The sequence below is a fragment of the Lutjanus erythropterus genome, chromosome 14 (assembly GCF_056507025.1).
Source record: "Lutjanus erythropterus isolate fLutEry1 chromosome 14, fLutEry1.hap2, whole genome shotgun sequence".
NCBI classification, from domain to species: Eukaryota; Metazoa; Chordata; class Actinopteri; order Lutjaniformes; family Lutjanidae; genus Lutjanus; species Lutjanus erythropterus.
Window position 1 is genome coordinate 11,367,846 of NC_139330.1, and position 27,315 is coordinate 11,395,160.

The 27,315-nt window shown below is 40.7% G+C and overlaps 1 protein-coding gene across 1 annotated transcript in view; it reads left to right on the forward strand.

Annotated features, from left to right (window-relative positions):
- Positions 1-27,315, forward strand: part of ablim1a (actin binding LIM protein 1a) — a 47,217-nt gene that overhangs the window by 15,236 nt on the left and 4,666 nt on the right. Inside the window, exons 2-17 of the mRNA XM_084735451.1 lie at positions 4,480-4,617; positions 9,159-9,342; positions 11,071-11,180; positions 13,716-13,842; positions 13,969-14,062; positions 16,283-16,370; positions 18,299-18,363; positions 20,135-20,212; positions 21,185-21,343; positions 21,595-21,639; positions 21,939-21,974; positions 22,545-22,674; positions 23,233-23,352; positions 24,237-24,341; positions 24,728-24,775; positions 26,652-26,792. Coding sequence (XP_084591577.1) covers positions 4,480-4,617; positions 9,159-9,342; positions 11,071-11,180; positions 13,716-13,842; positions 13,969-14,062; positions 16,283-16,370; positions 18,299-18,363; positions 20,135-20,212; positions 21,185-21,343; positions 21,595-21,639; positions 21,939-21,974; positions 22,545-22,674; positions 23,233-23,352; positions 24,237-24,341; positions 24,728-24,775; positions 26,652-26,792 — 1,668 coding nt within the window. The remainder of the gene's footprint in view (positions 1-4,479; positions 4,618-9,158; positions 9,343-11,070; positions 11,181-13,715; positions 13,843-13,968; positions 14,063-16,282; positions 16,371-18,298; positions 18,364-20,134; positions 20,213-21,184; positions 21,344-21,594; positions 21,640-21,938; positions 21,975-22,544; positions 22,675-23,232; positions 23,353-24,236; positions 24,342-24,727; positions 24,776-26,651; positions 26,793-27,315) is intronic.

Sequence of the window (27,315 nt, forward strand, 5' to 3'; positions counted from 1 at the left end):
TAAAGGCAACATTGACAGAGCTGAGCTAGGCAATGGCAGTAAAATAAGTAATGTAACACGTTACTTTTATTGCTGAGTAATTAGTACAGTAATTTAATAACTTTTTAAATGGATAATCTTAAATGAGCAGAGGTGGAAATATCAATGCAGTGGACTGGAGTGCTTCTGGGTGCTGAGCCTCACTTTATAAAAGCACAACTTTACAACTTTATTCAGTGAACTGGATGAAACTGAAACCCCTCTTATGTTCTGCTCAGCTTCAACGCTTGGTTATTTAATTACAGAGCTTTCCTGATCCGTACCTGAACCGTAACTGTTAGCCACTGTTAGCGGGTAACAGAACCGGTCTCAGCAGCCTCTCAGTGAACATGACCGGTCACTGGGACAAATACAGCCTCCAAGGCCGACAGACAATACAGAACCAAGGTCAGACCAAGGTGGTATTCTTGCTGGGATTTGGCTCCCAGCACCTGGAGGTTAACTGGGCTAAAGGCAGTTAGTGGTTAGATACCTTACTGTGGCTCGTTTAGCCCCAAGGTGTCGGAAGTCAAACCCAGCAGGAAAAACCACCTCAGTACTGTAGCCCATTCCCTGTTATCACACTGACTTCTGCTGGTCTTGGAGGCTGTGTTTGATCCCGGTCTAGTCGTCTTCACTGGGAGCTCTCAGTCCAGGAAAAGTAAGCTCCGCTCTCCCTCCTAGCGTTACATGGACCACTTTAGCTGCAGGGCGGTGTGGGCGTAACGTGCAACGCAGTTGGTTACTGTAAACGCCAATCAACTTCTGCAACAAGTCCCTCCCTAGCTAACAACCACCTTTTTTAAGACTCGAAGAAAAAGCTTCAAAGTTCATGCGTGTGGAAAATCTCTTAAGCTTGTGTTAACTACAAACCTTATTTCAGGCATCAAACCAAACCCCCGTCCCCTAAAAAGACCCCGCTGACGTGCTAATATGCTAACTCATTTCCACTCATTCCTGCAGCAGTCTATACTGTTTTGTTGAATAGTGTGTATGAACCTAAAAATGACTTGTTAGATTGAATATATATATATATATATATATTTGTGCAGTTGCCCAGATGGCCTGTGTTTTTCTATGGAGGTGTGATGTCACACACACAGAGCTGCTGAGACACAGTTCACTGTCACAGTCGTCTGGTTCACCCAGAGATGACTCACTGTCCTGCTGAGTGTGATCACATCAGAGACACCAGGGAGAGAGATCCTCCACCCTCCAACCCCTCGTACCCACATTCTTTCCATCGTCCCTCTTATTTTCTTCTTTTTCTTCCAGTGTTTTTCACAACCTCTTCAACTCAGCTCCCTTTCGATCCAGATTGTGAACAGACTGATGGTCTGTGAATGGTGTCCATAAGAATTGGGACATTTTAGACTGCCCCTGGAGGGTGAATCAAAAGGCTGTTGAAATGTCTCATAAAGAAAATAATCTTCTTAAGATTGGGCTCTCTTGGTGATTTGATTTTACTGCAATTAAACTGTCTCTCAGTATCAGCCACTGCAACTATATAAGTGGGATACAAGGTAGACCAAGTCATCAATAATCTAGAGTAATGTCTGTCTTTGGTGGACCATCGATTGGTCATGATGCTATTTCTGTGCCTTTGGTGGTGTCTTATTTTAGCCGTGCAGACTAATGATTCATTGCAGAGCAGAAAAGAGCAAAGATCCTTTCATGTGTTTCGTGTGTGTGTGGGTCTTTGTGCATGTTTGTGTGTGCGTGTGTGTATCTTTGTTTGAAAAAGAGAGAGAAATGAGAGGATGAAAGAAAGAGGCTGCCTCGCTAGTTAAAGCTCCTGAATGTGAAATAATCTGCTGGTTTCAGAATAGCTGATAAGCTGTGTGCAGTGCGGCACTGCACCAGTATTTACATCCCGTACAGTAGTGCTGGATTAATGTCTGTCTGTGTCTGTGACGCCCAAACTTTTTACTGAGGAGGGCCACAGATCTAAAGATAAGACAGGATACGGCTTATAGAGATAAGGCAAGTTGATAATAGCCTCTCTGACTTATGATGGTTGTCACAATTCATCACATTAAGAAAGAGATCTGGTTGCACTTTATTTTACATTATACTAATAAGAAGTAACAAACTTTGTATCAAATTAGACAGAAAGACAGGAAATAACATAATCTTTATTAGACAATATTAGTCCATTTAATAGATTTTAGGCTAATTAGGGATGCAATACAACAGAACTGCACTGTAAATTTAGGTGTATTGTTTTCCATTGTTCCATTTTTAGATTGGTAGATCTGGTTCACTTACTGTTTTTAAATGGGAAAGTAGCAGATATGTGATTTCACTTTAGTTTACAGTGCAGTTCTGCTGTAATGTGAACCAATTTACCCTCCAACACTGCTTCCTACCTGGAAGTGAGTAATTCAAGCAGGTGGAGGCCAAAAAAAATTGCAGATATAATATTAGTGATGCCGCAGTTTGTGTTTCCCCCTTTGCAGATGAGTAAGTCAAGTGTCTAAGTTATTAATTCAAAACTAATATAGTTTTCTTAAGTCAGACTTGTGTCTATATGAATGGGTGAAGCTCCAAAAGTTCCCTGTTTCAGAAAAAATTTGACCAATTTGAGGATATTCCCATAAAAAAGGCTGTTGTGGATCATATAAGATGTGTGTCTTCTCCTCACCGTTGACTCAATTGATGATGGGAAACTGAAACTTGAAGGACATCAGGACGTCTTGGTCATTTTGCAAAGATAAAAAAGCTTGGAGGTGAAGCAAGTGCACAAAACTTTGCTAAAATAGAAGCAGGGCGAGAGTTTTTTCAAGCAGGTGGCATGTCGCTCAGCCTGCTCGCTGAAGCAGGTCAGGACATCTTTATTAGGTAAAAATGAAACGATCAGATGTTCACTCACTCTCTTTCTTGCATCATGGGAAACAATGGGAAACAGTGGGAAACAATACACTTTAGTTTACCGTACAGTTCTATTGTTATGTGTCCCTAATAACCCTCTAATAAGGTCTTATAAGATTAAGACTCTAATACTGTCTAATACGTAACATATTATTTGTAGTTTTTGTCTAATTTGATACAAGTACAACTTGTTACATCTTAGTAGTGTACCGTTAGGTGTACGGTGTCTAATTAGGGTATAAATACCGTCTAATAAATAACATTTATATGCGTAAATGTATAGTGTAGGTTTGAGTTTGTCAGTGAATTAAGCTTCTGTGTTTGTGATTTCCCAGCTGTGGGAACAGAGTTGCTATGATGATCAGCTCTGCCTGCATTACCTAAGAGAGAGTCGAGCTGTTTCACACAAATAATAAAAAATAGATACAGCCCAAACCTACTTTAGGCTACTTTTCATATAGTGTAATCATCAGGTCAAAATTTGAAAATGTCCAATTATGTCCTCATCAAACTTGCTGTATTTTGAGTTTAATGGTAATATCACGTAAGTATCCTACCACACTAAGCAGAGACTGCTAACATAGTAAACATTAGCACGTTAACATTGATATGGTAAGAATGTTAGTATGCTGACGTTTGTCCTAAGCTCAGATCACAGCTGTGCTTACGTACAGCCTCACAAAGCTGCTGGCATTGCTGTGACTTGTTCACAGCTGCTCTTCTTCGTTTTCCTTGCATCTGCACACAGGCGGTATGGTTTATATGAGGACAGTTTTTTTCTGCCTTTGCAGGAAGATATTTGACGAGTGCTATTTTTTTCATTCAGTCATTTGCAACCTCCATGGTGTGAGATATGAGACAGTCACGGCAAACATTAAGCCAGCTCTGTTTTATTGTTACCTGAGCTGAGTGCCATGCTCTGCTTACTGTCAAACACTTGACATCCGCAAGGAACTCTAAAACATATTTTGTCGCTTTTTTGTTGTTTTATTCAGTGTCTTTATTAGAATGGGACAGAAGCTAATCTCAAACTGTGTTCAACACTAAAACTTCACTGTTAAATGTGGCAAAAAGGAGCCATATATAGTCTGCACTGCAGAATGATTACTGGAAATATAAGCCAGGCATTGACAGCAAATGGCCCGTGATATTTTCCTTTGAGGACAAAACTTAATAGTGAAACTGATTTTATCAATACCCTTTTAGCATGCCATTTGCCAAGCCCTGTTCCTCTCAGCATTTTGACTCTCCATCCTCCACTGATCAAGACAGACTATATTTAGGTTGGTGCTCTCTGGAGAGCCTATCTGGGCCGTGAACCCCAAGTTGTGCTGTCCCTCTCAATGTTGTTCTTTTTTTACCCTGACAGCCTCTCAGCAGTCCGTCTTTATGTCTGGTGTTTGTGCGATGCTGCAGATTCAGATCCTTGTGTGCAGAACGTGTCCTCAGATAACACAGCTTAAAAAAAAAACACCCAAAAAAACATTTGAAGCGGCGTTACAAAAACTGCACAAACTACCACATCCAGCAACCGCGATGACTCATCAACATTATAGCTCAGTTGTAATGTTAATGTCTCCTCTCTTGCAGTGGCTCATGCGCAGGACACACACCACCACTCCACAGAGAAGCCCCTGATCCAGTGCTACAAGTGTGGGGAGCCATGTAAGGGCGAGGTGCTGCGGGTGCAGAACAAGCACTTCCACCTCAAGTGCTTCACCTGTAAAGGTAACTCACAGCTAATTAATTAACATTATCATCAATGTATTTGCACCTGCTTGCAAATTGGTGATTGTGCATTGTATTTAATCAAAGGGATAGTTTGGATTTTTTTGAAGTTGGGTTGTATGAGGTACTTATCCATTGTCAGTGTATAACTCACAGTGGAAGGAGGGTTGGCACGCTGCCAGAGCAATCTGCTGCAGTGGACAGGGTTGGCAACAAAAGGTATTTTAGTCACTTAAAAAAGGACCGACTAAACAAATTAACATCAGTTTAAATGTACACTGTGATTAGGATATTTTCACTGCTTTACTTTGTGATCCAGCAGCCTTTTCTGATGTAAACTGCTGTTATATAATCCAAATATTACTCTCTCCAAACCAACCAAACTTCATAGGCAAAAGCAGTCATTTTACCTTGCATGACAATGGAGTTGCTGGTCTACTGTTTAGTTTGTTTGTGTTATTGAGTGACTTCTGTGTTTTAAAGGGAGAATTTGTATTCACCAAAGTCACAGTATAAGACAAACTAGTTAACAGATAGAGGCAGCAGTAGACCAGCAACTCTCGTGTTCAGCAAGGTAAAATTACTGATTTTGCCTTTGAAGTTTGGTTGGTTTGGAGAGAGTAATATTTGGCTTGTATAACACTGGTTTCCTGTCAGAAAAGACTGTTAGACGGCAAAGTAAAGCGGTGAAAGAAATCTAAATATAGGGTACACCTAGGCTGATATTGATTTTTTTTAGGTGGACCTTTTTAAGTGTCTAAATACATTTAGTTGCTGATCCTGTCCACAGCAGTTTATTTCTTAGCTTCTGTGCTCGTGCCCCTCTCTACTTAATCCTCCCCACTTAATACAACCCCACATGAAAGAATCCATTTAAATATCAGCTGCTGAATGGGTTTCACTATTATTTACTGCTTGTGATTTGGCTCAATCTTCCTCTGTGTGAGACAACCCTAATATTATCATCAAATAGACCAGCCTTTGGTAAATAAGTTATTTGTTTACGATATAAAAATGAGCCCTCAGACAGCTTCGATGAGTAGGCTATTTTCCTCTGAATAGGAGAAGAAGAATGTGGGGGTTGTGTGAGAATTGGCAGCTAAGGTGTGAAGTTTTAAAATTCATAGCTAATTTGAAACTGTCACAATAGTAGGACATTTGCTTCGTTTCATTCAGCGCACGTTGTTTAATGCTGCCTGTTCTGACTACAGTGGTCTTTTGTAAAAAATGACAGTTCACAGGTATAGAGAAGTCATTAAGGTAAAAAGACAAAAGTGCAACTGAACAAATTGTTCTTTTTCCATGACTGTCCCCAAAAAGTATCCCCGTCGCACAAAGCTGAATAGGAGCAGTGCAAATCCCTACAGGCAGCGCCGTCCTTTCCATCCTTCACTAACGAGGGGGGATACATGGTGGCATGACTCATCTTCACTTCTCAGACCTGCATACTTCAATTAAAGTACCATCCAGACTGCTATGACAAGTGACAGTGCAAATCCTTCTGCGTTTAGCCTTATTACTGATGGATTTCAGGCATTCTGGCATGATTACGATGTAGCCGCCCACGGCCGACCAGGCAGTCTCATTCTTGTAGGCTGAAACTGCCCCGGCGAAGCCCTTGTAGTTAATCTGTGACTGGAGCACTGTTACAGAGTTAGCTTAGTTCACCAAAGGCCCAGAATAACACAAGCAAACACTGAGATTAGTACCTAATTCTGTCCTTTACAAGTGGATATACATGCCTTTAGAGAGTCTGGAGTACTAAAAATGTATGTGTGTGTGTCTGCACAAAGGTTAGCGGTTGTCAAAGAAGACATGAGAAAAGCTTTGATAGGCAGAAGACACACTGTCCTAGTCCTTGCTCTAAATTTATGTGTGCAGGCTCCAACCTGTAGGAGGACTGATAATATAAAAAAACAAACCTTGCTGTGCCAGGTTGAGTGAGTTTATTGACACTCAAAGATTATTAACAGACACTATCCCTTGGCAGACAAATCCCAAATGAAACAGCCGCTTTTTGCACGTGTTTATCTGATTCCATGAAATGCACAAAAGCGAAACCTTTTAATTTGCCTGAAATCACTTTCATTTCAATTTCATAAATTGACCCAACAAGGCTTTTTATATAATGACATGCATCTGCTGAAAATCTGAGGTAGGTGGACACCATAGTCAAAGGCCACCAAATCTCCACTGCTGGTCTTCTTTCAACTCAGTTAGCTTACAAGCTAATCTCATCACCCCTGAGTCCTAATGCTATTAAATCTGATTCTCTCCCTCACTCGCTCCCATTCATCCCCAGGATTTAGCGTGGCTCATTGCATAAGAATGATTAGGTGCAGTCATCTCAAACATCAAAATATTTTCCCTCTTAGCTGCGGCATTTCCAAAAGGCTATTAGATTTCCAGGCTCACCCTGGAATAGTGGACTACGTGGCTCATGTGATCATTGTGTGGCTGAAATACTGTACATACAGTCAAGCCTTAGGTCTGAATCATAATGAAATCATATGCGGAGTTTACACAACATACACCAGACATTTCAAATATTAGATTGTTAAATTAATTTAGCTGCATCGCCATGAAATCCATTCATGGTCCTTAGAAGATCAATCCATGAAGTTGATTCCCACAACAGGGAAACTAGCAAACATCTACATCAGAATATTGTTTCTTGATTTCAGACAGGACGAAATGATATGTTACACAAAATGTTATAGGAATAATTTTGAATTATTGTGATATTTTGCACTCATGGCTTGGGTATACTTTGCAACTGGATATTGGACTTCCTCACAAATGGACCCCAGACAGTTTGGACTGGCTCTCTCCCCCTCTCCACTCTACAGGGCTGTGTGCTCAGCCCCCTCCTGATTTCAAGCGATGATACGAATTCATACAATCAAGAGTCTTGCAGAGTATTGCACAGAGAACAACCTACCAAGGAGCTGATTGTTGATTTTACAAAAAAGGAGGCAAACTCACACACCCCTGTCTGCATCAGTAGAATTGAGGTGGAGCAGGTCAACGGTTTTAGGTTCCTGGGAGACACAGAGATCCTGTCATGATCAAGCTTTGTAGCTTCAGTTGCTAACATTAGCTTTTGGAGGGAGAAAGCCACAGTGTTTTGTATCCTCACACTCTTTTTATGACATTTTACTATTTTATGGTGACTTTTTTTTTACAGTTTTACAGCAAATGTGACTTCCATGACCTGTAAAATTATCTTTTAAAATGACAAATGTTGTTTCAATCAAAGACAAGTGAATAAAATGAAGATAAGGTGTATAACAGATGATGTGTAATAGTAAGTCTTCACAGAAAGTCTCTATAGGGATATTTGTATTCGACGGGTGTCTGCTCTGAGTGGCGCCAGAGATAAACCCCCCATGGAGTCCAGACACTGGTGGTGGCGGTAGCTGAGGACTCTGCTGATCACTCGAGACCGGGAGGTTGATGAGGCTGATGAATCTGAATCTGGATAGTGATGGCGAGGTGGAGGGGCGCCTGTAACAGCAGCATGAAGGAACGAAAGGGGCAGAGAAAATCATATTTAAAGAGACTGCAGAAAGATGGTAGATTAACGATGAGGGTGTGTCGCTGTGCTGTTGGACGGATGTGAGGAACTGATGAGAACAGCTGATAGTGCAATTGACAGCCCCAGACAACGATGGCGAGGAAATTATGAATGAGCATGTGTGAGAGGAGTGAAAGGTAGAATGAGTGAGGAATAAACTATAGGCCTAAGCATGAAAAAAGATTCCTGACTGAACTTTAGCTTATTTGTCTCTTGCCATTGACTACAGTTAATATTTTTCTTGAGGAAGGCGGTCCACCGGAATGGGAGGGACTACTGCTCTCTATTTTTGAAAGCCATATTTCCTCTGATACGGTCAATGTTACATGTGATCATAGTACAGCCCAATAACAACATCATACCAACGTTAAAATATCCCAAACACTCAATTGTTCCCTAAGTAGCATTTCTTCCTTCGCCAGTCTTTCATGTTTGTTCAGATGACAAGGTTATATTTGAATGGAAGGAAGCTTGTTGGTGATTGACAGTGTATTATGAAGTATTTAGAGCCAGCTATCTACTGAAGCAGATCAAGGCCATTTCCTGGGCTAGACAATTGTAGAATTGTTGTTGCACTGAACAGTTTACCTTCCCACTGACAATGAAAGGACCTTGCGGTAGAAGTGCTGATTAAACCACATGAGTCCTCAATGTTCCTCCAAAAGGAGAAGGTTCAGGGTTTCTCTCTTGTGACCATGAACACCGCTGATGAAAGGCTTTCATGTTACGCTTCACATTGTCCCGCACAGAGCTGTTGAAATCTATTTTTCACTGATTTTGTAGTCAGCATCCATTTCATGCAGTCAGCGAGCCTCTCAGGATTACACAGACTAGCAAGTCTTAACAAAGCCATTGATGCGTGGAGGAGTTGGGCGGCTTGATGGTTGGACGCTTTATGTGTTATATGGGCAGAGCACTAAATGACCTGACTTTCAGACTGCCGATGTGTGTGTGTCCTGTATAGTGTGCGGCTGTGACCTCGCCCAGGGGGGCTTCTTCATGAAGAATGGAGAGTATCTGTGCACGCTGGACTACCAACGCATGCACGGCACCCGCTGCAATGGCTGTGGGGACTTTGTGGAGGGGGAAGTGGTCACCGCCTTGGGAAAGACCTACCACCCCGCCTGCTTCGTCTGCACCATCTGCAAGTAAGACACACAAGCCATGTTTCCGACAACGTACTTTGACGTATCGCATTAGACAAAGGTTGATGGAAACATTTTGCAAAAAAGTCTTTGTGCTCGCTTGAGAAATCACTTTTTCCCTATAAAATCTGACGTAGCAAACATCTGACTCACATGACTGAGCCGCTGTTTGTGCTGAACAGAAGATGAAGATGATGCTCAATTGAAAAATATTCCCTAACACTCAATTCTTCCCTTGTAGATAGCCAAGGTGACTGGTTTTGTTTCTTCTTCTTCCTCTTTTTTGAGGTTTGCCGCATTGGCTTTAAAATCAAAAAGCTGTCTTTTTTCTGCATAAAGATAAAATAAGATAATTCTTTATTAGCCCCACAATGGGGAAATTTGCAGTTACAGCGGCAAAGTGGATACAGAAGTAGAAAGAGGCATCAGTATGAAATGATAAATAATAAATAAAGCAAACTATATAACCAATATAAAAAGGAGGAAGTAAGAAAAAAAAAAAAAAAAAGGAAAACTGGTGGCCAGGTAGCTCAGCTACTAGAGCACACGCCCCATATCCCAAGGCTGTGAGACCTCTGCAGCGGCCATGAGTTCAAGTTCAGTTCTTTGCTGCATGTCACACCGCCACTCTCTTTCCCCCATTTCGGTCACATCTTAAGCTGTCATATCTGAATAAAGGCCCCAAACATATATGTAAAAACAAAAATAGGAACAATGTATACAATCTAGTCAAGAAACAGACTCAACTGGATTTATGCCATTGCGTGTAGGAAGTATAGAAATTGCACAATTGAAATGAAATTGCAGTAAAAGTTGATATTGCACAATATGAAATGAATTGTCAGTTTTGGTGTGTGTGCAAAAGTACAAAAATTTGCAACCGATTTCAATTAGTTGTTTTCATGTGCAAAGGTTAGACATTGAACTCGGTTGAGAAATGTAAATGTTATAGTGCATCTTGTCCAGAAAAAACCCTAGCTCCCTTTTTTACTTGTATTTGTTCACAGGCCAGTCTTAACCAGACTAAAATGATAGCGATGTTGAAGTTGCATCATCGGGCCAAAGCATTAAAAGAAGTTTCTGTGTGTTATACATCTGTGGTTGGTGAAGAGCTAATTTTTTTCCAGTTGGTGAGATCTGTATTAATGATATATAGATATTCAAAACAGGGACATATTATCATTTTAAAGAGGTCTGTACTGTGCCATAGGTCAATAATAACTTAACAGAGGCAGACCATTAAAGTATCTCAGGCTTCCTGATTAAATTTGTACGTAAAGCATATCTCTGGCTGGACTTGACCCAAATTTTCTGACTGGTTTTCATTTTATCTGTCAATTCTGACCAAAATCTACACAAATGCTTCTCTGCGGAGTTACCTAGATCTTACTTTCTTGCATTTGTGAACAGCCCTCCAATGCAAAAAGTAAAGAAAATCTGCTCAGAATCATGACTCATAATATAATAAATATGATGATAATCCTGTTGGACAAACAAAGTTCAAGACGGCAGAGGTCCAGTAGACAGTGTACAGTACCATGCCGTGTGTCACGTCTGCATCATCTGACTAAACGGCCTCCTCGGGCTCACAGTGTTGACACCCGTCCACATCATCAGATCCTTTCATCTGAAGCCCCATCAGACAAGCTGAAAGCCACAGCTCATAAACTCTTCCCACGGGGTTACAGCTCATGTCTTGTTGACCGATTGTTGATGTCACCTCGTTTGCAGACGACCGTTCCCTGCCGGGGACAGGGTGACCTTTAACGGGAAGGACTGTCTGTGTCAGTACTGTGTCGAGCCCATGTCTCCAGGACCAAAGGACATTCTGGGATCCAGCAGTAAGTAGCCATTGTCTATTTAACACACATGTTGAATGCACAGGAAGACATTCGCTTTCTCATGATGCTATTTTGGCCTCTGCACAGAATTGGGTGTTGGCGGTAGGATTCAAAGTGAAAGTGGAGTGTCAATGAATTAAAAAAAGTTTTAGAAAAACAAACTAAAGCTTTCAGGTATAATTCATGTATGACATTTAATGTAGCTGTTATCATTTTAACATTGATATTTGTGCTGTGAAGACTAATTTTCAGGCCTATATCAGTGCCCACACATTATTAGCACAAATTTAATTGAAAACTGTTCAAAATGTTCAAATTAATGCAAGACTTTAACATTTTTATGAGTATGAAATAGTGAACGTTGACCTCTTCGCAAACAGCAAACTGCTGGTGGGTCAGGCATTACAATCTCGTGCTGTGCAGCCAAACATTGTTAAAAGCAATTAAATTTTACTTTGAATACTGATGGAGGAGTTTTTAGTTTTTTCTTTCTGAGAGTTAGCCGAGAAGATCAATACCACTTTCATGTCTGTATGGTAAATATGAGGTTTTGTTTTTTTGTGCAGATTAAACAAATAAAATATAATACTTTAACTGATGAGGTGTAGTAGGTGCTGGTTGGCAGATTTTAGTCAGAGTAGCTGTTTCACCCCATTTCCAGCCAGTGGTGGTATGTACTTCAATACAGTTTTGAAGTTAAAGTTGAAGTTTAAGTTCAAGTTGGGAATGAGATGTTTCTCACAGCTCCAAGGTGCTAAGACAGAAGTATAAAAATACAGAAATGCAAGCACACAAAAATGTGAAAATTAACATCTTATACAGCAAAAGTATGATTACAACAACAGGAACAATCCCTCATGTGTGATATGCACTGATGGATACACCAAAAAATAGTCTTTTCTATGTGTTATTGTCTCATTCATTTAGGCTGAAATAAGTCTTGATGTTGCAAACAATGATGCAAAATAAAATATTCAGTAATTACCCTCAAATGCCTTAAAACTAAAGTAACATGTCTGTGTTGAAAATGTAGAAAGAGAAATGTAGGGAGTAAAAGGTTCTCAGAAAAATAGATGCTCAAGTGTGGTACAGATACCTGAAAACTCGACTTAAGTACTGAAACAGAGTATTTATTCTTCCCACCTCTGTCGAACAGATATGAAGGTGGTATCAATCTTCTCTCCTAACTCTCAGCAAGACAGGAAATAAAATACTTCTCAAAATGTCAAACTATTCCTTTAAGGGAGGATAAAAGAGGAAAATATTGAAGGGTTAAGTGTGCATGTAAACAGTAGCTAGTACCACTCAACAGCTCCACATAACAGTAAAGTAAAGCAGAAGGAGTTCTACTGCATCTCAGTTTTGTTTGAAGACTGAATGATGTAGAAGAATCATTCGGGGAGTTCCTCCACCACTTCGCTCTCTGCTCTTCTCTGTAAACGCAGCAGTGTTCGACCAGCCATGTTCCTTTATGAATAACACCAAGACAGGCCTTGTTAAATAATGCATGGCCATGCATTTCCTTCGCTCTGGAACAGGGGAATGTGCAGCCCTCAAACCCCTCCTCCTCCAACTCCTCTCATCCTCCCTCTTTCTCTTTCCTCTCTTCCTCTTCCTGTTCGTTCTCTCTCCATCCCTCTCACCCCCACTGGTGTCTCTGTTGGCGTTTGAAGAGCTTTTAGACAAGGTCACCTATAAATAAGGCATGCTGATTCTCCTCACGTCATCATCGCAACCTCGTTATGCCTTACGTAGTTATCGTCCCCCGTGGTTGCAGTGGGCTCTGTGTTGCTTTCATCCTCTATTCATTAAAGACGAGATGACAAGATGATTGTTCTTTTAGAAACCAACCTCTTACACTTTTAGAGCCTCGGGATCCTACTTGGATATGGATGGAGCTTTTAGAGCCATGGCAAGAGAGATGTGGATGATAGAAAGAGGCAGCTGTCAGAACGTTGTTGGTTACCCTCTATCACCATCTAGTGTCTTGGGTCAAAACTGACAAGATGTCTCACTATGCATGCAATAATTTACCCTGCGGTTGATAGTGTGAACCCATTAAAGGCTTTGATTTTACATGAAACAAACCTTCAAGAGGGGGCATTAATCCACAGGTATTTTCATGCTCGCTTTTTGTGTATTTTCTTGTGGGTTTTGTTTTGAGATCACTTTGTGTTTTAAAGAGACAGTTCAGCCAAAAATCCTTGTTGTGAGCAGTTTCATGCAGGAACTATTTTCTTTCTGCATGAAACTACTTGCAACAAGGTCTGTGAATTATCTTGAGTTGTTGGGTCATGATTTCTGGAAAGAGACATTGCTATCAAGTTTTTCAAATGTATTTTCTGACATTTTGAGCACCACAAAATGAGTGCCATTTAGTCCCATTACATTTGAGAGAAGCTAAACATCTCTACTTTACTCTCCAAAACTCTGCAACTCACCAAAATCACCCTGCAGGTCAAAAGAAAAACATGCATTTTTGATTTTGGTGTGAACTATTCCTTTAAAGAAATGCCACTTTTGCTTTTTTCACAGATTGTGCAGGATGTGGTCGAGACATTAAGAACGGACAGGCCCTTCTAGCGTTGGACAGACAGTGGCATCTGGGCTGCTTCAAGTGTAAGGCCTGCAGCAAAGTGCTGACCGGGGAGTACATCAGCAAGTAAGCAGCTCGTATCTGCTGTAATTACAGGCTGCTTGGTCAAATTCGGGCCTGTCTAAGGTTCTCACACAATATGATATTCCACTGTGAAGTCCACAGCGTTTAAATATGCTTCTCTCCTCTCAGGGATGGCGCCCCCTACTGTGAGAAGGACTACCAGATCCATTTTGGCGTTCAGTGTGAGGCGTGTCATCAGTTCATCACAGGGAAGGTGTTAGAGGTAAGACACACACATCACATTCTTCAACATCCCTCTGATTGGCTGCCCAGCACAGGCAGATACCTCTCCATGCAGCCAGCTGTCTGATGTGGAATTTATAACGTGCTATAAACAGACAATTAATATTGCACCTGGATTTTATATGAATCCTGCTGAAGGTAGGTTTGCAAGAATTCTTTCACTTGAATTTGGGTCCTTAATGTCGGTTGTAGGGTTGCAAATTTTATGCAATTTCCTACAGAGTAAAGATAAGGCTCTTGCTTTAAACGGCTGCTCTTTCCTGTCTGTCTTTGTTCAACAGGATAAACAAAGCAGTGTCAAATGGGTCATTTTATGCTTTTATTTTTTTGTTTTTACACAGGAATATGTAAACTTAATACATTTTTACACAAAAATATGTAGACTTTATGTGACAAAACCTGTGAGCTCCAGAGTAATGGCACACAAAACATACATTTTTAGTACATTTTTAAACAGTTAAATTCTTAACAGAAATTACTCAATTGATGATTAATCATTACCGTCCTTCTTTGGTTGTAACGTCTACATTCTGCTTCTCATGCAGGCACATGATGTTGCATTGCAGTGGAATTGTGAAATGTAGTTTGATAATCTCTGGTGTAATCTCTTCATCACTGAGCCAAATAGACTCTTGACATGATTGTCAACTAAAAGATTAATTCTTAGCAGATTTTTTTAGGTCTTTTCCAACTCTGCCTAAACACACACACTCATACAAGCTTGCTTTGCGACAAATTATATAAATATTACATAAAACACCCAATGTGATTTGACATTTAGGGAGTGATCATTATTCATTAATGCTGTATGTCATGCAGCTGTTATGAAATGTTGTCTTAGCTGAGTTTATGTAAAACATTACCAGCATCTCTGTCCTTGACACTCTCTCTGTTCGCTGGTCTCTTGAACAAGCGCTAGCCTGTCTGTTCTGCAGACGGTGATCCAATCAGACACTGAGTTATGTGTCATTTGATGGTATGAAAATGTCACTGCTCACCAGCCAGCCAGGCTTACAGTAATCCAGCACTAAGGCAGGCCTTTATGACAATAGGAAAAGGCCTCGGCATCTCACCCCTGTGCTGCTGCCAATGGATCAGCGCGGCCAAAGCCATAGCAGCCTGTCTGATAGTCGAATCAGTGACCTAAGACCTAGGTCAAATACCATGCAGCCATTGGTGAGTTTGCATATTGTCTGCTCCTCTGGGAGTGCAGTGTGAATGGCTTATTAAAGCAGGTGCAATTAATGCAGCTATTAAAAGCGGAGAGAAATAGGGAGAGTGTTTAATGGCACACTGCACATATAGCGTAAGTACCTTTATTATCCCTGAGAGACATATTCAGTTTGACAGTGTACGTGAGGAGAGTACTGGGTAGGAGGTGCTATGAAGTGTCTGCTGTAGTCATTCTGTAGACTTTTTGATACCATAAAATGTAAAATGCAAATATTAGTCAGTGGCTTCATATCTCTGAGTGGCCACTTGCCAGCTGAAATGTTACTGAGGGCTGTTATACAGCAGGATTTCATTTGGGTATTTATCACCCCCGGTCAAAGTCGCACAGGCTTTATAATGGTGCACTCTGCATACAAAGTGCCACATCAGTGTAAATGGAAATTCAGGTGCTCGAGCTGTCGGATCATTTTATTGGATTGCATTGTGCATGTGGGTTATCACAAAGAGGAACACTCAGATACGTGAAGGCAGGTTGACTGTGTCAAACAGGCAGATGTCATGGTGGTCGCATTCAATATGAGCAAAACAGTCTCATCGTTTTTTCTCACTGAAAGAGAATATAGCTGGAATACAGAAAATGGTTTCACGCTCCCGCATGACCTGTTGAGAAACACCTTATTTACAGGAAGTCTGTGCAACATATTCACTGATAGCTGCCCAGTGCAACAATTTCACCAACAGCTCTTTTTAAAGGGAGTGAGAGCAGTTACCAGAACACAGGATATGATGAAACTATCCGTTGCAGTAACAGGGTTTTTTTTTCAACCAGGTAAAAAGCAGTTGAGATAAAAAAATCTCCTTTTCAATGGTTTGGTTGTTACAGGAAAGAAATGTGGCTGAGAGCAGGTAAAGCACTGGGTTTATTTCCTGGAAGTTACAGCGCCGCTTCACTTGCTTTCCTGCAGGCTCCATTGATCTTCATTTTCCTGTGATGTCAGGGCTGTTTTGTGCGCTCTCTGTTTTCCAGGCAGGAGATAAGCACTACCACCCCAGCTGTGCGAGATGCAGCAGGTGCAATCAGATGTTCACAGAAGGAGAAGAGATGTATCTGCAAGGTGAGCAGACCCACCAGTATTGTTTCTGTCATGTGAAAACTTTTGTTAATCCACTTTTGGTTAGTTTTCAACTGAAACTGAAGAATTACAGTATGCAACTGAGTGTGGCTTAGGAGTATTCATTGAGAGAGGGATTCATTGGCAGAGTATGAGAGAAATGTCAAATATTTATGTATGTTTTCATTAGTGTATAATTACAGGGAAATAAGAATTGGTTTTGGTACCCTTGGATGAGTTGTTTATATCTACAGAGGGCTTGGGTCCTCTTCCATAGAGGCCGCCATGTTGCACCACCCTGTTTCTACAGTAGCTACAAAACGGAAAAACAAAGAAATGGCTCTGGAGACTTTTGTGACCTGCCCTAAAGCCCAAATATTTAAAAATATGTGGCACAAATCAAATCGTTTCCTAAATCAACTAACATAAACGCTATTCATTTCTAGCGAGCCAGCACTTTTCCTCAGATCCACTGTGCTTGAACCAAGCTGACGGCATCTAATCAATTTGCAGCAGAGAACCATGAAGAAATAACATTATGTAACTGAGCTCCATTTGGAAAAATTGATACCAAAGTAGAGCTCAAGAGTGAGGTTCAAGCAGTGAAAATCCAATTCATATTCTGAATAAAGGATATAGATTATTATGTTGGAACCATCCAAGGTAGACTGAACATGAGCTATGAGACTGTAAGATGATGGTATATGTTCCTATAGAAGCCACAAGTCGGCATGATAATGACAAGAGTTGAATTTAGGAGGAAGTGGATAATGGGATGAGTAGTTCCTTCACTCTTAGAATAATTATATACAGTTTGTACTGTTTTCCCATCTTTTTTTTTTTCAGTTGCTTGGCTTGGTTCAAGGCTTTGAAGTTTTTTTTATATAAGATACAAAAGTTATGTGGTGATCACCAAAAACCAAACCACAGTATGCAAAACATGTGGGCTGAAAATCACTGACTGAGACGCAACAAGTTCCAACTTCGCTTAACATTTGAAGTTACGCAAAGAACAAGAACTCAAGGCTAATATCAACCTAGCTAGTGGGCTTATTCTTAACTAATGTTGACTAAACAAGCAAAGCTAAATAACTTAAAGAATCAGTGAGGTTAGAAATCCACTGTTACATTTTGACTTGTTTAGTAGTTAAAACCAAAAGTTTAGGACTTGACTTGTGACTTGCAGAACAGTGATTTAGTCCCACCTCTGGTCATTATCAAGCCTGTAAATACATATATTTTGATAAACATGGCGGTGGAGAGGTTTTCCTCCTCAGGTGGGCTTCAAACAGTTTTAGGGGAGGAAGTGAAAATCTATTACATTCGTTATTATTAGTTATAATAGCATAAATGTATGCAATATGGTTAGAGAGATTGTTCAGAGAAACATTAGTTTTGAGTAATTTCACTGTTTTTACCTATTTTCCACAGTCAGAAACTAATGAAATGCCTTAGGACATTTTTCTTATGTATTTAGTGTTATCTGACATTATGTAGAACAGCAATATTAGGATATTATCTCAATTGGCGAATGTCTATGGGATCAAGTAAAGTAATTATAATCCCACAGAGGTCCAGGAATTGAGCGGAACTAAACCAGTAAATAAAGGAGGGCCGCCTTTTTCCAAGCTTTGTCTACAGGGAGGCCTACAGTCTCAGACTTTAAAAAAACCCTGATCTAATGTATTACAAAATCTCCCATAGGTGTTCAGTTGGTTTGAGATCTGGTGGCTGTACATCATTTTTATTCTTTTCCACTTAACTTCTGCATGTTTTATTCAGAATATGAACAAACTTTCTTAGTCTAAATGTATGTGAACATTTCAGACACGCTTTAGGAAGTCATATATACACAGAAAGCTAGATATTTGAATAATGTGAATATTTCCATGTGTTGGTCTAAACATATTTCTCTCTGTCTTCCTCCTCAGGATCAACAGTCTGGCATCCTGGCTGCAAGAACACCACCAGAACGGAGGAGAGACACAGGGAGCGGGTAGGAATTTGGGCCTCACTGACTCCATTGTCCGTGACTTTGTCTCGACTGAAAGCACCTTTCTGTTCACGTCTCATGACAATGATTTACCGGCAAAGATAGAAATTCGGAATATGTAACAAGCGATTGTGCCAGTGCTATTACTGCTCCCATGCTGATCTGTTAAACCTTAACCTAAAGTGGTTTAAATCATTTGCCTATTGAGGCAGTGTTGCTCGTGTGTGTGTGTGTGCCCTTGCATGCACGTGTGTGTGTGCATAAATACTTGTTCATGTGCATATTTACACGTTGACATGTTGGCCTTGATGTATGTGTGAACTGTGAGTCGGGCTGGAGAGGCACAACCCCTGTGTGATGTCCTGTGAACCCCCCTCTCCCTTCCTCCACAGCTATTGCCTCCGTCCCTCTTATTCCTCCAAAAAACAGAAAGGCAGGTACTGTATTCGCTATTGGCTATGAGATGGCATCATCCTGTGTTCCACCATATACATAGGACACGATGCACTGTATGCTGCCATCTGCTGGAGACAGCCTGCAGTGCTCTCTCTGTGTGTCATATGGAGCCATTCAGTCTTGTCTTTTAAAGGGATAGTTTAGATTATTTGAAGTGGGGTTATACGAGGTTCTTATCCAGAGTCAGTGTCTTAGCTGCAGTAGGTGCTGGTCCACATGCCCTCAGTTTGAAGAAGCAGAGAGGGGCTTCAGCAGTGAAGCTAAGCAATGTACTGCTGTGGGCAGCGCCAGTATCAAAAGGTATTTTAGCTGCTTAAAAAAAGAAATAATATCAGTTACAGTGTACGCTATATTTAAAATGTTTTCATAACTTAACCTTGCTGTCAGACAGCCTTTTCTGATAGGAAGTTGGCACTGGATGAGCCAAAAATCAGTAGTTTTACCTTGCAGGGGAGTTGGGAGTTAGAGTTGGGAGTTGCTGGTTTACCGCTTCTTCAGTCTGTTATTTTGTTTGATCATATTTTCAAATTTTCACCCCAAAAAACAGTTTTTGTTGTTTTCTTGAAGGAAACTGAGCAATATGTAAAGCTCCTGTCTTCTTCTATGAACAAAAAGTATATATGTCTTTTCATATTTTTATATAATGTTTAGTAATTTACCCCTGGCTCTTCTTTTATGTCTGTTTGCTTGTATACTGTTTAAAGGAAAAAAAGCATTACATTGCTTAGCTTCCTGCACTGGTATTCCTGCTTGGACTATGGAAAAGTACCTCATACAACCCCACTTCAAAAAATCCGTACTATCCCTTTAACACCTTAGCCAACGCTCATATCAAAGGTGCATGAGACAGAGATTTACAGGAGTAGACACAGCATCACAGACGACTAATTTGTCTTTTCTAAATCCCCATTTACCCATTAGGTGAAAAGCTCATTTAATTACGCCACATTCAGACCTGCTGCTGCCATCCAAACTGTTCATTTCACATAAACAGGCATGAGGTTCTCAAGAACATAAAAATCACAGCGCTAAAGCACTCATTCACTTTGCAAATTTGCAAATGAATGACCTAATCATGAGATGACATGTTAGTGTTTCAAAGTACTTCATGCAATTAATGAAACATAAATACAGGGTTTGCAATCCCCCTCTCATTGCTCATACAGTATAAAAGCCTCACGGTGTATAATGTTTGAATGTTTTGGGTGAAAATGACAGTGATACGCAGACAGCAGGGGGCTGTGGATCATGGGAGATGACTGCCTGACAGACGTTGTTGTCATGACTAACAGCTGCTTGTGTGTTTTTCTTCTCACAGCCTACGAGGTCGTCGTCCGAGAGTATTTGTTCCAGACCTGGTTCAAGCATACCTGGCTCACCGGGTCACACGATCTATGTAAGAAATGTCACATGGAGTTTTATGTCTAAATAAATTGTTCTCAGTGGTGGAATGTAACTAAGGACATTTTTAGGTACTTTACTTGTTTATTTCCATTTTCTGCAACTCAGTAGTTTATAAAATATTGTAATTTATACTCTCCTATATGTATTTTATAACTTTAGTTACTAGTTAATTAGCAGATTAAGATTAATATTACAACCCCAATTACAAAAAAGTTGGATAACACATAAATAAAAGCAGAATGCAATGATTTGCAAAAACCTCTCTAGCTATACTCAATTGAATACAGTACAAAGACAAGATATTTGATGTTCAAATTGATTAACTTACACTCACACTATATAAATCTGAATTTGATGCCTGCAACACATGTTAAAAAGTTAGGACAGGAATGTTTACCACTGTGTTACATCACCTTTTCTTATAACAGCACTCAGTAAATGTTTGGGAACTGAGGACACTAATTGTTGAAGTTTTGAAAGTGAAATTCTTTCCCATTCTTGCTTGATATACGACTTCAGGTGCTCACCACATGTTTTCAGTGGTGAGCAGGTCTAGTCCAGTACCTGAACTCTTTTACATCAAACTTAAAACTGAAAGCCAAATCAAATCGTGGATTTGGAGAATCGTGACATTCTGCAAAATGAGTACCTTTACTTTTAGTACATTTAGTATTTTGAAGCTAATATTTCTGTACTTTTACTTCAGTAGAATTTTGAGTGCAGGACTTTTACTTGTAGCAGAGTATTTCTACATTATAGTGTTGGTACTCTTACTTACGTAATAGATCAGAGTGCTTCTTCCACCACTGATTGTTCTGATACAGGCCATTTGTCTCTTTAGGAAGAACTTCCCTTTTTTTGACAGTTACACCTTGTTCAGTAATAGAACTTTTTTTAACAGTAGTAATCTCCATTTACCCTTGTGTGTGTTTGTATGCATGTTTGTCTTTATTTGTCTCCCTAGGCAAAAGTAGACAATGAGATCCTTGATTACAGAGACCTAGCTGCCATTCCAAAAGTCAAAGCCATTTATGACATTGAGCGCCCCGATCTTATTACCTATGAACCTTTGTACACCACCTCCCTGGATGAGAGAGACGAGAGACGAGAGAGTGTGGGAGAGGTAAACACACAGACCGCTTGCATCTTCTCCTGCATGCACGCCGTCTTCATGCACATGTATACAGTACTGTGCATTAAGAGAAATATTCCTCAAATGATCCTCTGTTCTGCTGAATTTTCCTCTAGCAGGATTTTTTTTTCCTCATGAAAAAAAAGAAAAGTATTAATGCTCAAAAAGGAGTCTTTGTTGTGAGATTTTTCATGCTGTAATAAAAGCTTTCATGCAGTGCTGCACTCCTGTCTCCCTCACAGCTCCACACTGCCAGGAGGGAGCGTTCCCCCCTGCCCGATGACAAGGTAAGATACGTCACCGTGCGCTGATGATGATAAATGATCCTAAATGGGAAAGAAAAGAACAGAGGTGTGCATCACATAAAAAAAGAGACTGTGTGCGTTGTAGGTGGAAAAATGTGGGAGATCAGCAGATAGTCCATTCTCAGTCCGTGTACAGAGTGGTGTTATTTAAAGCCAGTTAACACTGAGACACTATTTATGTCTGGCTGTCTGGGCTCCACAGAGCAGTCTAATACAATCAGTGTTATTTTCAAAGGTCTTTAAAACAAAGCTATAATTCAGACTTGTTTTTTTCTTTCTAGTCCTCAAGAAACATGTCGCCAACTCCACCCGGTGAGGTGAGCATATCATTTTTTCAGTGTTGTATTGTAAATAAAAAAGAAATAAAAAATTCCAAAAGCCTCATTTTAAAAAGGCAAAAATATATTAGTTAGGTCACCTAGGTCAGATTTTGGAGCCTCCTGTGGACAAAAGCAGCAGTATTTCCACAATAATCTTCAAATTTGGCTCAAATGTCCTCTTGCACTCATGATTGAACTGATGAGATTTCAAGGTCAAGGTCACAGTAACTCAAGAATGGTCAAAGGTCAATCTCTCTGTCAGTCCTCTGTGCTCCTCTAAAACAGTGTGTGAAGAGCCAAAAACACACGTATTACCTTTAATTAAATTCCTTTAAAATCTTCACCACATATATTATATGAGTCTGGCCATACAGGAACGTAAACATCACATTGACTGGTTGGCAGTGGCATACAACTGTAATTAAGTTACTTTTGTAATCTGATCCATATTACATGTAATCCAGTACTACCTAACCCTGCCAATACAGTGTAAATATCATATAATAAATTCTAATTCATCCCAGCCGTTTGTGTAATAACCTTTGTGTGTGTGTGTGTGTGTGTCAGGGCTCGTACGACAGGAGGGAACGTATCCTCCAAAGGTCCACCAGTCAGGGCTCCATAGGTTCACCAGTTTATAATCGCCATGGTTACACTCCCACCTTGTCACGGTCACCTCAGCATTTCCACAGGCCAGGTGAGTGATTCAGAAGACCGTTTTGTGTGTCTTTATGTGGTGGATCGATAAGATCTTTACTGGTTAGGTAGAGGCAGTTGTTAAACACTGAATGAGCTCACTTACCCTCCACCTAAAAGTTCTCACTTCCCTCCTTCTGATCTATTTGCCACTTTAAAGGGGAACTTCACCAAAATTGACTTTGGGTTGTTAAGTTATTGATTTTTTTCTTGTAACTCTTTGGTTTGACATGATGGACAATCCATTTTCTTGCAGAATAACAACCTTGAAGTCAATTTTGCGCCTTTAACAACACTTTCTCTTGAGTTTGCTATTATTCCATTAACAAGTTTGATTTTAAACTGTAATAGTTTTCCTTGTTTCTTAGTATTCATCTTGAATACTCCTTACCTCTCACACTGGGTGTCTTTTATTTCCTCTTTTCGACATTGGATTCCTGTATACCTTCCTTTTCTTTTGTCCCTCACCTTCTCACCTTCTATCTCCTTCCCGAATCGTCCACCTCTGCTGCCTGGTCCTGGGGTTTTGTCCCCTGTCTCACACCCTCCCTCCCTGCAGAGGCTCTGACAGGCATGCAGAAGCTCTGCTCCTCCCTGTGCAGTAACAGTGTGGGCTCCAGAAATAGTGACTCCCGCCCCACCTCCCCTTTCAGACACCACTTCCTCCCCCATAGCCAAGGTAAGGGCCCCACTCCATTCTTCTCTGCTGCCCACCCCGCCCAAGGCAACACGTCATCTCCATCGTCACCTGGGATGCCACCTCCCCCGTCAATGCCCCATCATCTGTCATTCTGGATCCATGGACATTTCTCGCTGCTACTACCATCCTGAATGGTCAAATCCATTCACCGTAGTCACACTGCAGCCATTTTCCTCTGAGTGTGACGTCAGAGGAAAAACACCCCTGTGTAATTATGGTGAATGACTTGGTCAAGCCTATGCAGCCAAGGCAGTGATTCGTCACTAACCAGCATGCACTTATTCACCTTTGTCTAACACTGCAGCCTCTGCCAGAGTAGCTGACAGCCTCTTTGTGTTTGTGTTTTTCAGCTTTGCATGCACTTGAGAGATATTAGTAATCCAAATCCAATATCCAAACTGACAGTTCCCTGAACGTTGGGTGATAGATGACTTTACTGCCTTGTCAGAATGAGTCTCCAGACTAAAACTTGAGTTTGCTAGTGCTGAGATAAAAAGAAAGGTTTTGGAATATAAGTTTGTTGCATGCTGGGAGGTATTAACTTCTTAACCACGAACTCATATTGAACCGTAAATTCATATTATATGACAAACTAACAGACATTAAACATCATGACTCATAACACATCTCTCAAGCATTTAATCTCGCTATTTCAAACTGCTAGTTTAATGCGCTTTTGTACCTTCATCTTGCACATGTAGCTCCATTAACTGCATTTATCAAAACCAGCCAGAATGTCTCCCATTCACTCAAATTTGACTTCAACTGGTCCCGTTGGTCCCTGTGTGTTGCACCGTTCAGACGACTGTGGTTCCCCTTTAGTGTCCGTGCTTATGTTCTGTTCTCGGTTCTTCTCACTGGAGGCACTGACCCGCCAAGTGGCCGGAGCTCCCCCCTACCGCTCAGGCCCGACAGCCGGCCGGTCACCCCGCCTCTCTCTCAGACCCCTAAACATTTCCACCTCCCAGGTAGGAGCTGGAGCGCACCCTGTCACTGCTCGTCCCTACTTTCTTTCTTTCTTTCTTTTTCTTTCTTTCTTTCTTTCTTTCTTTCTTTCTTTCTTTCTTTCTTTCTTTCTTTCTATCTATCTATCTATCTATCTATCTATCTATCTATCTATCTATCTATCTATCTATCTATCTATCTATCTATCTCATTATTACTCCATTTGGGATCAGCTTTTGCTTTTTCCCGTCTTCTTTCACAACTATACAGATGTATCACAGAAAAAAAGGGAGAAAACTCAGTGTAATCACTCTACATCAATGCTTGGTGTTGAGATGTTGTCATTTGTGTGACAGAGGCCCCGTATTCTCCGTAAACGTGTTTTCCGTCTGTCTTTGAATGTTTGCAGATCAGGGGAGCAACATCTACAGAAAACCACCCATCTACAAACAACACGGTACCCATCCTCTTTTTGTATATCCTGTTTTCCAGTAAGAAGACAAGTGAAAAATGTCTCTCTGAGTGATTCAGATTCAGATAATTCTGAGTAATACTCCAGGACAGTGATTCCCAACCAGACATAGCTGTAGTAATTCAGCTCCTATCACTAAATAGCTAAAAGTAGTGGTTGAAATAGATAGCTAAAAGTAATAAACAGTCCAAGTGGTATTAATACAATTGCTAGCCCACCTAAATATTTTCAGTTCAGTTGTATCAAAACATTACAGTAATAATATCCACTTTTATATGATCAGCAGTGTTATATATTTGGAATATGATAGGTGGCAAATGATGAGTGCATCTGGGCTACCTCAGACTAAAAAGGTTGGGAACCACTGCTCTAGGTTATTATTTTAATGATGGCTCTTTACTGAAAATGCCTTTGTTAATCAGCTGAAACTGTGTACTCATCTAACCATGTGGTCACCCCCAGTGTCAGTGTACGAGCACTGTTTGAAGTCTGTCTCCAATCCTCTTCTGTCTGTCCTGTAGCTTGGTTCACGCAACACTTTGTCCAACTTAACAAGTCACAGCAGTGATGTTACAGTCAGCCTTTTCTTCAAAGTGAGACTGTGTAACTTTTACAGGATAGTGAGACGTCATCTCCCAGGAGTCGTATGCATAAAAGGCAAACTGACTAAGAGAAGAGGAACATTATCACAACATATCTACCGGCTAACTAGTTTACTTTTGTAAGGTCTTTCTTACTTTTATCCTACTTTTGTGATCAAACCGTGTTCATCTGTGCCCACAATTCGATGTGACAGCGCCACAAGTAGAGACGAGTGATAACATGACACCGCCTCTGAGGCTGCTGAGCCCAGTCTCTTGCCACTAATGCCAGTTAGCAGAAACCCAGAGCTGAAACTGAGCAGCCAAAGGACATCAGAGCATTAAAGCATTTTCTGTATAAAATATGATCCATGTTCACCCAATTCGGTGAATAGAATCATTACGTTAAGTTGTGCTTTTGTAGAGTATCGCTAATCAGTGAGGCCTGGCCCCCAGCCCGTGGTGTGCTCCATGTTTGTTTGTTGCCTTGAACATAATGTTCTGTCCCAGATAGCACTTCTCCCAGAGTAAATAAATTCTAGCCAGTGGGCCTGTAAACATGGTGTTTTGGTGAAGCAAAACCAGGTTTGCGGTGGCGAACATCTTGGAAGACACACTGATGACGTACCACACTGTTGCTGGCAAGCCAATTCATAAATCTACCTTTGCTCTGCACCGCTAAAAGTTGAAAATTCTGTGACAGGTTGACGTGGTGATATTATTGCTGTCATATTTTGTTTTACAGAGAGAAATAAGGAACCTATTTTGCATGATTTTGATATAAAAATACAAAGAAATTTGGTGTATATTGTTAGATATGACTGGGGATTTGATCTAAAAGGGGTATAAATGTATTTTTTCATTTCTTTCTCAACTTTAATTGAACAAGGGTGCGTTTTATTGCTTATGAACTCAACACTTCACATAAGACAGACTGTTTTTTTCTTTTTTTCCAAAGTTACATAGTCTTGCTTTAAAAAGAATATGAAAAAATATGTCAGTGGTGTGACAAGATTTCACTGCTGAAAATCATCCTTGAAGCATCCTTAAAACCACATTGACTCTTACCCGCTGGCAATTATCATTTCAGAAGATCAGTTTTAAGGCTGTCTGTAATATTCGGTGACTTGTTAGGAAACAGTGTTTTTGCTTTTTAAACCTGGATGACCCAGGATTAAATGATCCTTAAGCCTGACGATCAGATGGTGCTAAGATGTTTACCTGTGGTTGAGACTGTGACCCAGACGCTGATAGATCAGTTCCCATGGTTACCAACCTAGATACCGCTGCCATAGCACGCCAAAGCAAGTCTGCTGATGAGATCATCAGATCCGCCACCTTCCCCGCTGCCCATGCTCCCTCTCCGGATGACAGCTCGCGGAGTGAGGGCGACCGTTGGCCCTACTCTCTCGCTGTTTTAGGTACAGTAGGCTCCTGATGGGCATGCTTGCACTGCCACCCTCTAGCGGTACAAAAGACACCTCACCACAGCCTAACTGTTCTTATTTCTCCCTTCAGGCTGCCCCGGCAGCTTAACTGCATCCCTGCTTCACTCCGAGCTCACGCTGTTATTCAGGCGTCACAGTATTTGCCTTTGAGTTTTGCTTGCGCAAAGCAGAAGCGTTCTTTGATTTCTGTTGCTGCCATGTTATTTTCTGCTTGAGGTGGCATCAGTTTCACCATTTTACGTTCACTTACTGCACATGATGGGTGCACTAGCTGTACACAATAGTGCCACAAATGACTTGGACAGAGATAACTGAGACTGACTTCAAACTGACTTCTGTCTTGTCTGTCTTACATTGTGCTGTTCTGTGTATTTAACATCCAGTAAAATCTTGACATGAATGATGAACTGTAAACATCCATCATGTCAGTGTAGCCAAATATTCCAATGAGTCCCCCTGTTTGTCTGTCTCGTCAACTCTGTCTCACATTTGTGTT